This window comes from Phodopus roborovskii, unplaced genomic scaffold, assembly GCF_943737965.1.
Source record: "Phodopus roborovskii unplaced genomic scaffold, PHOROB, whole genome shotgun sequence".
NCBI lineage: Eukaryota > Metazoa > Chordata > Mammalia > Rodentia > Cricetidae > Phodopus > Phodopus roborovskii.
The window spans coordinates 16853498-16866560 of record NW_026126413.1 but is presented as its reverse complement, the minus strand read 5'-3'; the positions used below and the strand labels follow the sequence as shown (position 1 = coordinate 16866560).

Sequence of the window (13063 nt, the reverse complement as noted above, 5' to 3'; positions counted from 1 at the left end):
CTGGGATGACACAGAGGCTCCGCACACTGGCAATCCGTGCTCTCCGTAGGTCTGAGTTAAGATGTGCAGGAAATGGAGCGATGTGCAGCACAATTATTCCGGTTCTTTCATGTAGAACCTTGTTCTCAGAAGCTGGTTCTAACTGGTTGAAAACCATTATAGCAAGCCATCTGTTTCTTTTCTGGCTTGTTTCCTTTCTGTTTTTATTCCATTTGCATGTGTGTCGGAAACAGAAAGGGGGGAAGATGTCACTCATGGCCCTGGCTTCCTGTGCTCGGACTGCTGGCCTTCTTTGAAGCCCTGCCAGCTCAGACAGTAGTTCTTCCCTTAGAAGTGGCCCCGAGTTCATCTCAAGACTCGATTAGCTTCCCCACTCCTTACTCAACAAATGTTTACTTGAAGTTGATTTCCGGAGGGAAGGAAAGCAGAGTGGCCAAGAGCCGGGATTTAAATCATCCCTGAGGCACCTTCATTTTTACACACTGCCTTCTCTGTCGGTGTCCTTCCATCCTGAGCTTGAAGACACAAGTACCCAGAAGGAGAGAGAGCAGCCCCCCTTGTTCAGCTGCAGGCAATGTCTGGGTCTCCTGGTTCGAGGCCCGCTGTTCCTTCCCCTGCATCATTGCACCCCCCTCCTGTCCTCTATTCTGGGTCACTGGTAGTGCTTCAGGGAGCTTCATTTATTACCATCAGCTTGCTATGTCAACTGGATTACAAATGGAGCCACCTGTGGGGAACCCACAAGGTTACCAACAAAGGATAGAGGAGACTGGGGAGTGAAGGGCAAGCCTCTTCCAAATGCACGCTGTTATAAAACAGATCCGCAGAAATAGACTAAGCCTGAAAGACAGTTTCACCTTTGCTACAGTTCTGACTTAATGAGGTCTGTGGGATGTGCTGGTATCTTTACTCAGGCGTGGAATCCAGTTGTTGACAGCATGCATTAAAATCCATAGGAACCGAGTCTGTTCTAGAATGGCATTCAGTTAGGAGGTGAGCGCTGTATTCCAGATGAGACATGCTTTAGATATTACATAATGTCAGGGGACTAAGGAGGAAGGTATGGTGGATCAGATATGATTAGTAAGAGGGAAAGCAGAATCAAGGATGAGTCTGGGTTCAGTCTTGGATAGCAGAGTGAACGATGGAATCGGTCATTAAGTGGAGAGAGGCAAGTAACGAGGCCTCAGGTAGAACAAGACTACAGTTTTGGACATGGAGGAAATGTCCAGTGGTTAGTATTGTTGAGAAAAAACTAGGAACAGATGTGAGTATCCTCAGAACAGTGGTCACTGGAGCGCTACAGACAACTGCAACTGTCCACGGGAAATTTGCCAAGAGAATGTTCTGGGATGCAGAAATGTAAGGCTTGAAAAGAAAGATGGGCAGTTCACAGAGGGATCCCAAGAAGAGAGTCAAAAGAGCATTGCAAAATGAATCAAAGAAATTTGCAAGGAAGGGATGGCTACTTATGCAGAGTGATTAAGCTGGGTAAAAGGTAAAAACTACCTAATCAGAAGGATTTACCAAAAAGGTCAGTCACTGGTGGAGATGGCAAAGGCAGCTGACTTGGAATTTGGGCCAGGGAAGCCTGGTTGAGAAGAGTTATTCAATGAGTAGGAGCTGTGGAGCTGGGACAACAGGGATAAACATGTGGAGATTTTCATAAACAGTTGTTTTTAGCATGGTAAGAAGATGGGATTAAAGGCAGCTAATTGACCCAGGTCACGGCTTATAGAAGGGATGGGAACAGGAAGGAAGACAGAAGCATGAAGCAATCAGAAAACGCAAACAAGCAAGCAGCTGAAGCTCACCCCAAAGGGGAGATTACCCATCAGGCAAAGAGGGAAGGGTGTGGGGGAGGGAAGCATATGTAAAGGCAGAGAAGCAGGAGACTGTGGGCCTGCGGAGGTAATTTTAAGTAGGTTTTGTTGGTACTATCCACTCCTTCATAACCTTTCAGTCCACACTGACTAGACTGTCTATTGAGCCTGCTCTAGGCTGCCTGCCATTGGTGCCCTGTATCTGTGTTCATATCATGGTATCCCCTTCATTCAGAATGCCTTGGACAAACACTCCGGTTCTTCTCATTCCTCATGGTCAAGAATGGTCTGCGTGAATCTCCCATGAGTGGTATTCTTCTCTAAATGGGAATAATGCCTTTGCCCCCTCTCCTTGGGAATTCCCATCACACTGTATTTGGGTCTTTCTCGTGCTTTTGTAAATGTAGTCTCACAGGTCAGGGCCTTGTTTCTTTTAAAACCCCTCTTGGTATTATCATCATTACTCAGCAGCAGATATTTGAGTTATTTACATCATTGCTGTACTAAAAGTACCTGAAAAACACAACTTAAGGGAGGAAGGATTTATTTTGGATTACAGTTCGGGGGGGGCAAAGGGGCAAAAGGGAGGGGGGGGGGGGGGGGGGGGGGGGGGGGGGGGGGGGGGGGGGGAGAATTTATTTATATTTTTTGGAGGGGGGGGGGGGGCGGCCGCTCTTCCCAAAAAAAAAAAAGAAAAAATATGATGTTTTTCTGCCCCGGCCCCCGGGGGGGCCCCGGGCCCCCCGGGGCGGAGGGCCCCCCCCCAACAATAATAACAACTACAAAAACCCCCACCCACACCTCTGGGGGTTTTTCCTCCTGATGACTCTACATCCAAACAAGTTGACAATCAAATTAAGCATCACCTAGGCCTAAACTGAAGTCAACCTTTTGTAATTAATAAGTCTGCATGTCATTATTTGGAGGCTGATAGTCCCCACAAGAAAGCACTACTACAATTGGTAGCTTTAGGAACTTGTAGGAAAATCTGCTTTTCTGGCTCCATGTCAAACTCACTGTTCTAGAAACATGTGGGGTGAAGTCTATAATCTGTGCATTCAATGGGCCTAGAAGATGCTAATACAGTTGTTGTTGGAGAGCCACTGAGTCTTCTAAAATGTGTTCTCTCTACATATTTGTGTACATGTGTATGTGAATAGAAGAATTCGTACAAAGACAACTAGAGTTCCCCTCTGACCATTTCTCTTGATTATGTCTGAGAATGCAGCTTTAAACTCAGATTATAATTGAAAATTTCTTGGTTTTATGAGCCTCTTTTATTCTCAAAATGCCATCTCTGTAACAACTGTTAACAAAAGGAAATTGAAGAACGGAGACACAGCATTACTGTTTTTTAAGAGATCCCAAGGTCCTTGGACTTGCTGACAATTAAACTTCCTAGTCTATCTTTTCATTCTCTTCCTCCTAGGCTTTGGTTCCTCCATTTCTCGCTTTTCATTTTCATTTTACAAGCTGTCTTTACTTATGGTTTTGTGAAATTGTTCACTTTGGAAAGACATAACTAATAGGAGCCTTAATACGCTATATCCAAACATGCATTTACAGTAAAAGTTAACAATTTCCTAACAAGTGCAGCAGAGATTTTAAAATGAGTTAGGAAATATCCTTTCAGCAGCTCTTCAATATCCTGAGACAGGATTTTAAGTTCCTGTGGTGAGACATCCTTACCTGGAGTTGAGTTAGCTTCAAAGGGTTTGGGGAACCTTTGCTGCACGATGAATTGTAGAACTCACTACAGATGTGGCCTTCCTATGCTGGATGTTCTGGATTTGTGCCAAAGCATTTCAAGCTCTTATTTCTCCTCAGCCCTAGGTGATGATCAGACAAGCTCTAAGCTAGGCAAAGGTGTGACAAATGCACACCAAGGACATACCCCAGCCAGTAGTCATCCTTAATAGGTAACATGACCTTTGCTTAATGTCAGCCTTTTCCCATCCATCTTCAGACTGTGTCCACTTGTGAGTGAAACATGTACACGTGCGCGCACACACACCTATGCAGCACAGATACCCTGAATATATGTGTACACCCACTAGTGTGTCTCATATTATACACACACACACACACACACACACACACACACACACATACAAAGAAGGTTGAATGGGAAGAATTTCAATATTTCATTACTGTAATAGGTAAAGAAGACAGTCTTGGTGAAAATCTCTTATCTGTGTGACACCTCGGTGCTTTTAACATTAAAAAAAAGATAGCAAGACATAGCCTGTCAAAACAATACATGCATACACACTTTCCTTGATAAGTGTACAGTGGATAGTTCTTTATAGGATGCAAACAATGCACATGAGGAAGGAAGGGAATGTAGGCATTTAAACGATAGGTCTTGCCAGTCAGAGAGAGAGAGAGACAGACAGAGACCTTTCTTATCTATAAATACCTTCCTACTTTTGATGACTCTGCTCCCATAAAAGCACAGAATTGCCGGTGAAATTGAATTGTAGGAAGTATAGCCACTATCTAAAGAGACCCTGAGCTACTCAAAGCCCCATCCAGTGAGGTTAAGTTCATTGACCATTTGCTAGTTAAAATAAGAGTCCCAGAAATGATAAAGAGTGAGTTATGTATGGTTCCTTTCCTTTCCAAAAATAAGATTCTCCTCCTGGAGCTCTTGCTGTACAATGACGCCCCTGCTCATGCATAGGGCCTGGCATTTCCTCCAGTGTCTTCGCTCTTTTGAGACAAGTTAAATATAGGAGAAAGAGGTTCCACTCTTAGCTCTCGAAATATTGATGTCCAGATTGTTGCATATTAATTTTTCACAGTTAAAAGGATAAGGAATGGACATATTTGTCTCCAGGAGCGTTTTAATCACTAGAGGTGAGGAAGGGGACCGTGATAGAGTCATTTGCTGTGCCCAGCTGGATGTTCATTTTCTCCTTTGGCTTAAACATGCTAAATCTATCACAAATTGAACCAGTGCCAAGATCCCTGTCAGCTATCCATTTGCTAATAAGTATAACACAGTGACACATAAGAGACTTGAAGAAGATGAGGGCACTCAGATACCTGGATGGAATTAGTTTTATGTTTATGAGAGAATCAGGAAGCCAGGGTTTATTTTTTGCTTAACAGTTTCCTAAGCATCCAGGCTCTGTAATGAAAAGAAGAAAAACCAGTTCCGTTAATATGCTTTGCCTCCCTCTGTCATGTCATCTAACTTTAGTTAATGCCCCTGACCAAGGTTCCGTCTCCTTTAAGGTTGGAAGCGGGAAAGAGGAACTTCCTCGACCCCACTCTGAAAGGCCATCTAAGGATCATCAATGCCAACCTTCTGTTTTGTCACATCAAGACCATGCGCTGGCTCTGCCCCGGCTGGCGATTTCCAGCTAATACTTAGCAGTCCTCTAGCCTCTGAGACCCATGCTTGCCAATCTGCTCTCCCGAACTCCTTTGCTTTTAGACTGCAGGAGGTTTTAAGAACCCAGCTCAGGAAAGCAAGTTAGCCTTCTAGTTCATTTCTCCCATGCTCTTTATTATGCTGAAATTTCGACCTAAAATTCTTCCTGAGACACGAAGGAAGTAGAATGGAACCAAGAAAATAGTCCTGAGTAAAGGAAATAGTTACTAGTTATCTATTTAACTGGGCTATTTCACATATTTTTTTTTTTTTTTAACTTAAGGTAAGTACTATTTACTATTAAACCTGAATCCACACACAGGGACATCAGAGTTTAGTGAGGTCGAATGATGGATGATGTTCACAGAAGGCCAGCTCACAAAACCAGCCATGCTTACTCAGATGTTGGATTGCTTCTCTCAAGGTATGGGCAATGTCTCCCAACTGAGAGGTTGTCTCTGAGCCCTTTGAATTTAATTGTAACCAGTAATATTCAGCATTAACATTGTGGGATACAGAGTGTGATAGACAGGACAATGAACTTTTCAAAGCCACTTCGTAAAGAGCAGGCTGTTTGGTCTGTGCCTTACTGCTGTGCACATTCTGCCCCATCACAGATGATAGCAGCCTTCTGAATCTAACTCCCTACCCCATGGTTAGAAGACGGAAGAGACGGTTCTTCGGGTTGTGTTGTCTTGTCTCGAGCTAGGTGGCTCCTTGGAAACTCACGGCCAAGATCACCTGAAAAACGCCCCAGAACCGGAAACCTCCACACAGCGGGACCCCGAGGATGGTTTTGAACACCTTTTCTATGCTTCCCTATTACTTTTATCCACCTCTCCCAGCCCTTTTAAATAATTTTACACTTGAAAGCAGCTGCCGTCAAGGAAAAAAGGAAAAAAAAAAAAAGAACAGATTTGAAAAGGCACAGCCTGTTTTTAAAGGGATTTTTTTTTTTAAAGTTGACATTGTTCATGTCTGCTCTGAACCATGCCATGACAGATGCAAGGATTATGATTTTTAATTATTTAAAGGTTTTTTAAAATGTATTATACAGAGAAGAATTATTTCACATATAATAGTATATCTGTAGCTCTTGCTGATCTCATGTTAACAATTTAACAGATATGAAAAATGTCTCTGAACATAGAAATCTATTTAAAATAGCAAAACTGTTCAAAATGTAATCTATGAGTGTCATTAGAAATAATACTATAACCAAACACACACCACCTCATGTGTTGCTTTCTCCAGTCTCATTTATATTTAGTCTTCCATCCTATCAGAATTTAATTGTCAACATAAAAAAAATCTTAATTTATAATGCAAGGAAACCACATATAAAAAATACATTTTGTAAATACACAGTAATCCTACTATCTTCGTACAATGCATACGGGCAACTAATTTTCTTTTAATCCAATGGTGTCTTTTTAAGCTTCTTGGAAAAATGAAGTTATCCAGTTAGGAAATGGTGTAGTCACATATACATATACAATTACCCTCAGATGTAAAATTGAATATTATCACATTTTGTTTGAATTGAAATCTGAAGCATGGAGTCCGCACATCAGCATAGTGTTAAATCTCTTAGGGCATGCTGGAATTAGCTCAGATCATAAACCTCTTTAACATTTTACATTATTAATGAAAAAAATGTTTTACTTAAGCTTGGCGTGTCTCATTTTAGATGACTATGCAGATACGGCTTTTCCAACGTTACTCTGTGTCTTGTCTTAATGTTTAGCATCTTGAGAGCAGGACACATTAAGCAATACTGTATTTTAGAAAAGAAGGAGCCACATGCTTTTTCCTGCCCACGGCTCTGTTATTCTTTTCCACCGACCTTGTTATATGGTACAACAGATCCTGTTTTATTTTCTTCGCCCTCCCTTCTGCCTTCCCAGGCAGAATTCCCCTTGAGCTGCAAGATGAATATTTTCACTTCTTGCCTTGCCCATTCTCTGAACAAGTCAGACAGGAGGTATCAGTGCCCGATCTTGAGAGGGGCAAACTAGTCCCAAGTGGCTTTAATCCCAGCCCAGGGTACGCACTTATTTGTACACTAATATCCTAGCCTAAAACCGAAATGTTTTAAAGCCTTTCACTTTGCAATGATGGAAAAGCACGGATAATTATTGTATTAGGTTGAACTCTATGAAATGCCTGAGACTGACTGTTTTGACCTATTTTTAAAAAATGGCACTTCACATAGTTTAACCTAATATTTGGAAAGGAAATGGTACAGCATATGGACTTACCTTTTTGTATCTTAGGTGAAAGAATTCAGGGATGGAAAAGGCCTGAAAAGTCTATCATAGGTCTGTATTTACACTCCACCAGTTGCTGTTGGCCGTATTCTTGGAAACCCATGCAATGCCCCACTTAGCTGGTAACTGATGCATTGCTATGGGTATGAATGGATTCGCTAAAAGAAGTACTTTTGACAAATTACATGAGAAACTTAAGAGTTTTTCTGAATCGGAATGTTCATGAGACCATGGAAGGAATGTGTTACTTAAAAGACTCCTTCCAAAGCAATGAACTACTCCCAACTCACCCAGCCCGCCATCTTGAATAAAGCTTAGCATTTAGTCCCGAATACAGTTCATTTAGAAAGAGATAACCCCTGAGCTTATCTCATGTACAAGCTATCATATCTAAATGGCGTGCTCTCAGCTCCCGGCTCTGTTCTGTCGCACACTCTGACTGGATTGAACCTTACACTTCAGCCTCATTCCTAGCAATCCATGCAAACTTACTAACTGGTAAGCCCGTGGTGTGCCGCTCGCACGCTCCTGTTGATGCCTGACCTAAATCACCCCGGCTTTGTTCATCTGTGCTCGCTCTCTCCTTAGCCTCAGCGTGATAATAACACCTTTTGTGCAATTGTCCTTTGTACAGCTGAAGACTGTTAAAAATAAAAAAATATTCAGGTCTCACCTCCATGTCTGAGAAGGCCATGGTAGCTATTCATGGAGATGGGAATTTGTCTAATTACCCAGCCAGACTTCCGTATCTAAGGTAAAATAGTCCCAGCACCTTATCTTTTATTCAGTGCCTGCTTTTCAGCCTTCGCTCGGTTTTATAGTCCCCGTAGAAACATTCCGAAATTTACAGACCGTCATTCGGTAGCAGGTTCTAAAGCCACACTCAGTAATCAAAGTTCTGATAACTCTGTTGACTCGTGGTTGCCATGGGTGATTCACCACCTCCCCTTAGATATGCCGAGTGCATCCGGGAGGAGCTGCCCCTCTCTCCGGTCACCTGCCAATGGACTGCTCAGGTGTGGGTCCATGAGGTAAAGTCCTGCTGCCTCCGCTCCCTGTGGGAAACTGTCTTTGCACTTACACAAACACCCAACTGACCTGGGGAGGAAGAAAACACCACCGACGACTCTCTCACAAACAAACCCACGTGCTTCAAACAGAAAAGGATGACGTGTGTGTGTGTGTGTGTGTGTGTGTGTGTGTGGCACACACTCATTTTATCACCACACTTTTTATATCCTATCTTAGTTTTGCCTGGAAAATATAGAGAATACATTTGTTTGTGGGGAAACCTGTGAAACATCACCGTTTATAAAAGTAAACATCATCTGGACTCCACCACAAATGTATTGTTTAAAACCAAGTTCCTGAGCCCTAAGTCAGTTGGGACCGGCCCCAAAGACTCTTTTGGAGAAGACCTATGAAGTATCCTTAAGGCCAAAGCATCACTTTAATATCTGACCCCTGATGTTCAGCGTCTATATGCCGACTCACTGCTTATTGCTCTGTTGTGCCATTCATTATTCAGGCTCAAAGAAAGCTGTAGAAGCAGCAGGGCCCTAACGCCAGGCGAAATTCTCAAGCCCCGCCCAACAATTGGGTTTCTCCTTACGCTTGTGAAAAGTTAGGACGCTAGGATTTAGACAATACTGCCACCCAGTGGAAGCCGAGCTTCAAAATGACACAAAGCAAATAACAAAAAAAAGTATCCCATTTATTTTAGAAAAACAGTGACTGGACCAGATTAGCAATGAGCCCATTAGGACTTCCAGACTGTGAAAGTCTCGGGATTGAAGGAATTGAGAATTATCATGCAGCCCAAGTCCCTTCCCCACACATCCGTGCCTAGCAATATCTGTGTTTTCCTTTTGTTCTAGAATATCAGGACAGAAAACGCCTCACAATAAATAGCTACAACTAACTACAGCACCCACAGTACACCCAATAACATAAAAAAGTACATCACACTTCAAGTCTGAGAAAGGCTTAGACAATTAAGGTATTTGGAATAACTAGTTAACCTCTCCTGGGAGCAATACTAGGTCCATAATTTAATCAAAACAAAGTCTAGATGAAATAAGCATTCAAAATATAAAACATATGAGTAAATGATAAACATGAAAAAGTCTTATTGGTATCCATGAAGATGTCATTTAACGTGGGGATAAAAGCCTTTGTAAGCATAATACCAAAGGAAGAGGTGATGAGAAAAGATGGGTGGGTTGGACTGATACTAATTTTTAAAAGAAAGTAAAAGTCCTATACAGTAAACAATATAGCAAATTAAGAGAAATAATATTTGCAATTCATACACGAAAGAGATTAGACCTCTACTAGATGAATACTCGCAGCACTTTTGGGAGATCTCAGTGGTTTACAAGACTACTTCTGGTTTATCCCGCTGAATTGAAAGCATAAGAGTTAACAATCACATACATTTTGCTTAACATTGTTCTCTCATCTACTAACACAGTGCTATATACAAACCACATAAGGGAAACATATTCACTGAATTAGAAGACGGCGAGTGGATGGCATAAATAATATTTTGTAATTTGGAGAAGGAATCATACTTTCCGGTAGATTGCACTTGAGCTAAGGAACCAAGGTAGTAATACACCATAAGCTACAACAATCCACTGATAACACTGAACATATTTGAATGTACTAGTAACAAAATCTACAAATGTGAACAACTCCAAAAGGCACGTGCAAGTCCCTGAAGACAATAAGGAAGTTTGAGATAAAAATATTCTCTTGCAGTCAACAAGAGTAAACGTTGACCTGACCTTTCCAGGACATATTTTTTTTAGTAATATGGATTTTTCATGCACACTCAGTAATTTCACATTAAGGAAGTTCTCCTTTTAAAAGTTCAGCAATGGAGCAGCGAGAAGACCCAACAGGGAAATGCTCTTGCCACCAAACAAGTTACATGGTGGAAAGAGGTAACTGACTCCCCTGTAGGTTAGCCTCTAATCTACACACACACACACACACACACACACACACACACACAATGTAATTATGTTATTTAATGTTCAGCAAAAAAAAAGTGAGCTAAGATGCATCTATTCATTATTTTAAAAGTCATACAAGAAAGGACATTTTGTAAATATGCCTACATTGTATGGTTAAATATGGCATATCCTTTTGATGGATACCGTGCACTAATCAAGAATGCTCACCGTGTGTATTTTTTGAAATGTGCAATCTATGTTGTTAAACAGAGAGGAAGAGGTAGTAGGAGAATTTCTAGAGAATCGCCCTCTTACGAACATACCTACACATGTGTACATTACAGAGTGTGAAAGGATGTTTGCCTATAGGATGACAGCATTTCTCTCTGGGGGGGTGAGATTTGGAGCAATCCTATTTTCTTTCTGCATATCTGTGATTTCTGACTTTTTCACAATGAGCATGTAGTATCTGTATAATTTTTTTCAGGGAATAAACACTGACATTGACAATATATATTAAATGAAAAACATGTTATAAAACAGTATGTATAGTATGATACAATATTTGTAAAAAAAAGAAATTCACATATAAATATATCTATGTATGTACATATATGCATAAGAAAGCTAGAAGGCCATACACTACAATGTTAATAGCAGTTATCCATGGGTAGTGGGATTATGGGTGATTATTTTTCTTTTTGCTTTTCTGTGTTTTCTAATTTTTCTACAATGAACATGTATTACTTGTGTAATAAAAACTAATAATAAAAGTTTTAAAAATATGTAGACATTTTGAGTCATCACTTGTCTCCTCTCCCCAGCCCGCATCCCTTTTCCGCCCTTGTTTTGTTTACTCCCTGTCAAAATATGAGCAGAGGGTTATGGAGAGGGAGTGCCACGCCAACATGAGAAGACAGAGTGAAGGGGGGAGGGGAGAGAAGGGGGAGAGAGGCGGGAAGGGAAAGATGATGGAAATAAACCATCCTGTGAAGTCACCAGCAGAAAGATGGAAGGGCTTCGGGGACTGCTTCCCCAGCAGCAATCTCTAAACCCAGCTCAGCTCATCTGACAGTCACAAGAAGACCAAAGGAAGCAACACTAACTTGTTTACTTTTCTAACAAAAGGGTACATGTATGTACTCGGATGCACACACATACTCCTGCAAGTGCCCACACACACCCAAGGACAGATCTACAAATTCCAACAGGAATGGTCCCCAACAAGCTTGCTGGTGAACTGTGAAGCCCTGCCTAAATCTCAGGGTGTTGCCACCGAGAACGGTACCGTTACCATTGTTCTAACATCCTCTCTCTCTCTCTCTCTCTCTCTCTGCCTGTCTCTCTCTCCCTCTCCCTCTCCCTCTCCCTCTTCCTCTCCCCCCACTCTCTCCTTGGTAACAGAATCCCAAATTTCTGAGAGACATTGACCACCTCATATTAAGGCTGCCCTTCCCAGGTGTTCACGGGGATGAGCACAGCCCCCAAGCTGAATGTCAGGCAATAGGATGTGGCACAAGCTTGTCACCTTCTACAGAAGTGATGCCCTTCACACTGTTGACACAAATCTCATCTTCCATTCACTCTGGAAAGAGTGTGGGGGTTAAGCAACCACCTAGATTCAGAAATGCAATCACACCAGGATCACAGAGGCTTTGTGTGTGTGTGTGTGTGTTCCTTCTTTTCTTTTTTGAAGTACTGGGCTTCTCCAGGCACATGAATACTCTACCACTGAGCTACAACCCCAGAGCTCTCTTTACTTTTTGAGTTGGAGTCTTCACAAAGTTGTCCACACTGCCCTTGAAATGACCAACTTCCTGCCTCAGACTCCCAAATAATTATGATTAAAGACCCAAGTCTCTGTGCCCAGGCTCAGAAGTTTCTTACAGGCTTGAGCCACTTACTGTTACCTATGAAAATCAATCAAGTCACATCTGTCTTTAAACATTAATGAAATGAATGTGCATATAGAAGAATGTGTTAGCTGGGGAGTGGTGGCCCACACCTTTAATCCCAGCACCAGGGAGGCAGGAGCAGGCAGATCTCTCTGAGTTCAAGGTCGGCCTGATCCACAGAGCAAGTTCCAGGACAGCTAGAGCTGTTGTTACACAAGAGAAACCAAGTCTCAAAAAACAAAACAAAAAAAATTAAATTAAATAGAATAATAAATAAAGAAGATGAAGAAACTGCTAAACATTCAGTTTCCTCAGAATAAGGAACGGATAATACCAATATCACATGAAGTGCAGCCACATAATAATCTAATTATCTGCTTAGGACCGAAGTTCTATGATTAGAAAACAAACTAACAAACAAAACTTTGAGTGATGTTGTTGAAGGTCAGAGGAAGCAGGAGAAAACTTTCATCTATTTTTTTTATATAAAGGGTTCTACTCTACTAATGTAGAGTAGAACCTTACTTTAGTGTCATAGTTAGCCTCAGCTATCAACTTGAAGCAACTCAGAGTCGCCTGGGAAGAAAGAACCTCAACTAGGTCAATCTCCATCTGATTGGCCTGAGCATGTCTGGGAGGCAATTTATTAATTGCTGATTGATTTCAGAGTGTCCATCCTATTGTGGCAGGTAGGCCTGAGTTGTTTATGAAAAGTAGCTAAGCAAGCTGGAGGGTT

General features: G+C 41.7%; 1 protein-coding gene across 2 annotated transcripts in view; it reads left to right on the top strand.

Moving 5' to 3' along the window:
* Nucleotides 1–6155, top strand: part of Rgs7bp (regulator of G protein signaling 7 binding protein) — an 82464-nt gene extending 76309 nt beyond the window's left edge. For both annotated transcript variants that reach the window (XM_051182889.1, XM_051182890.1), the window contains exon 6: nucleotides 5820–6155. In XM_051182889.1, the coding sequence (XP_051038846.1) occupies nucleotides 5820–5911 (92 nt within the window). In that variant the 3' untranslated portion in view covers nucleotides 5912–6155. The remainder of the gene's footprint in view (nucleotides 1–5819) is intronic.
* The last annotated feature ends 6908 nt before the right edge of the window (nucleotides 6156–13063 follow it).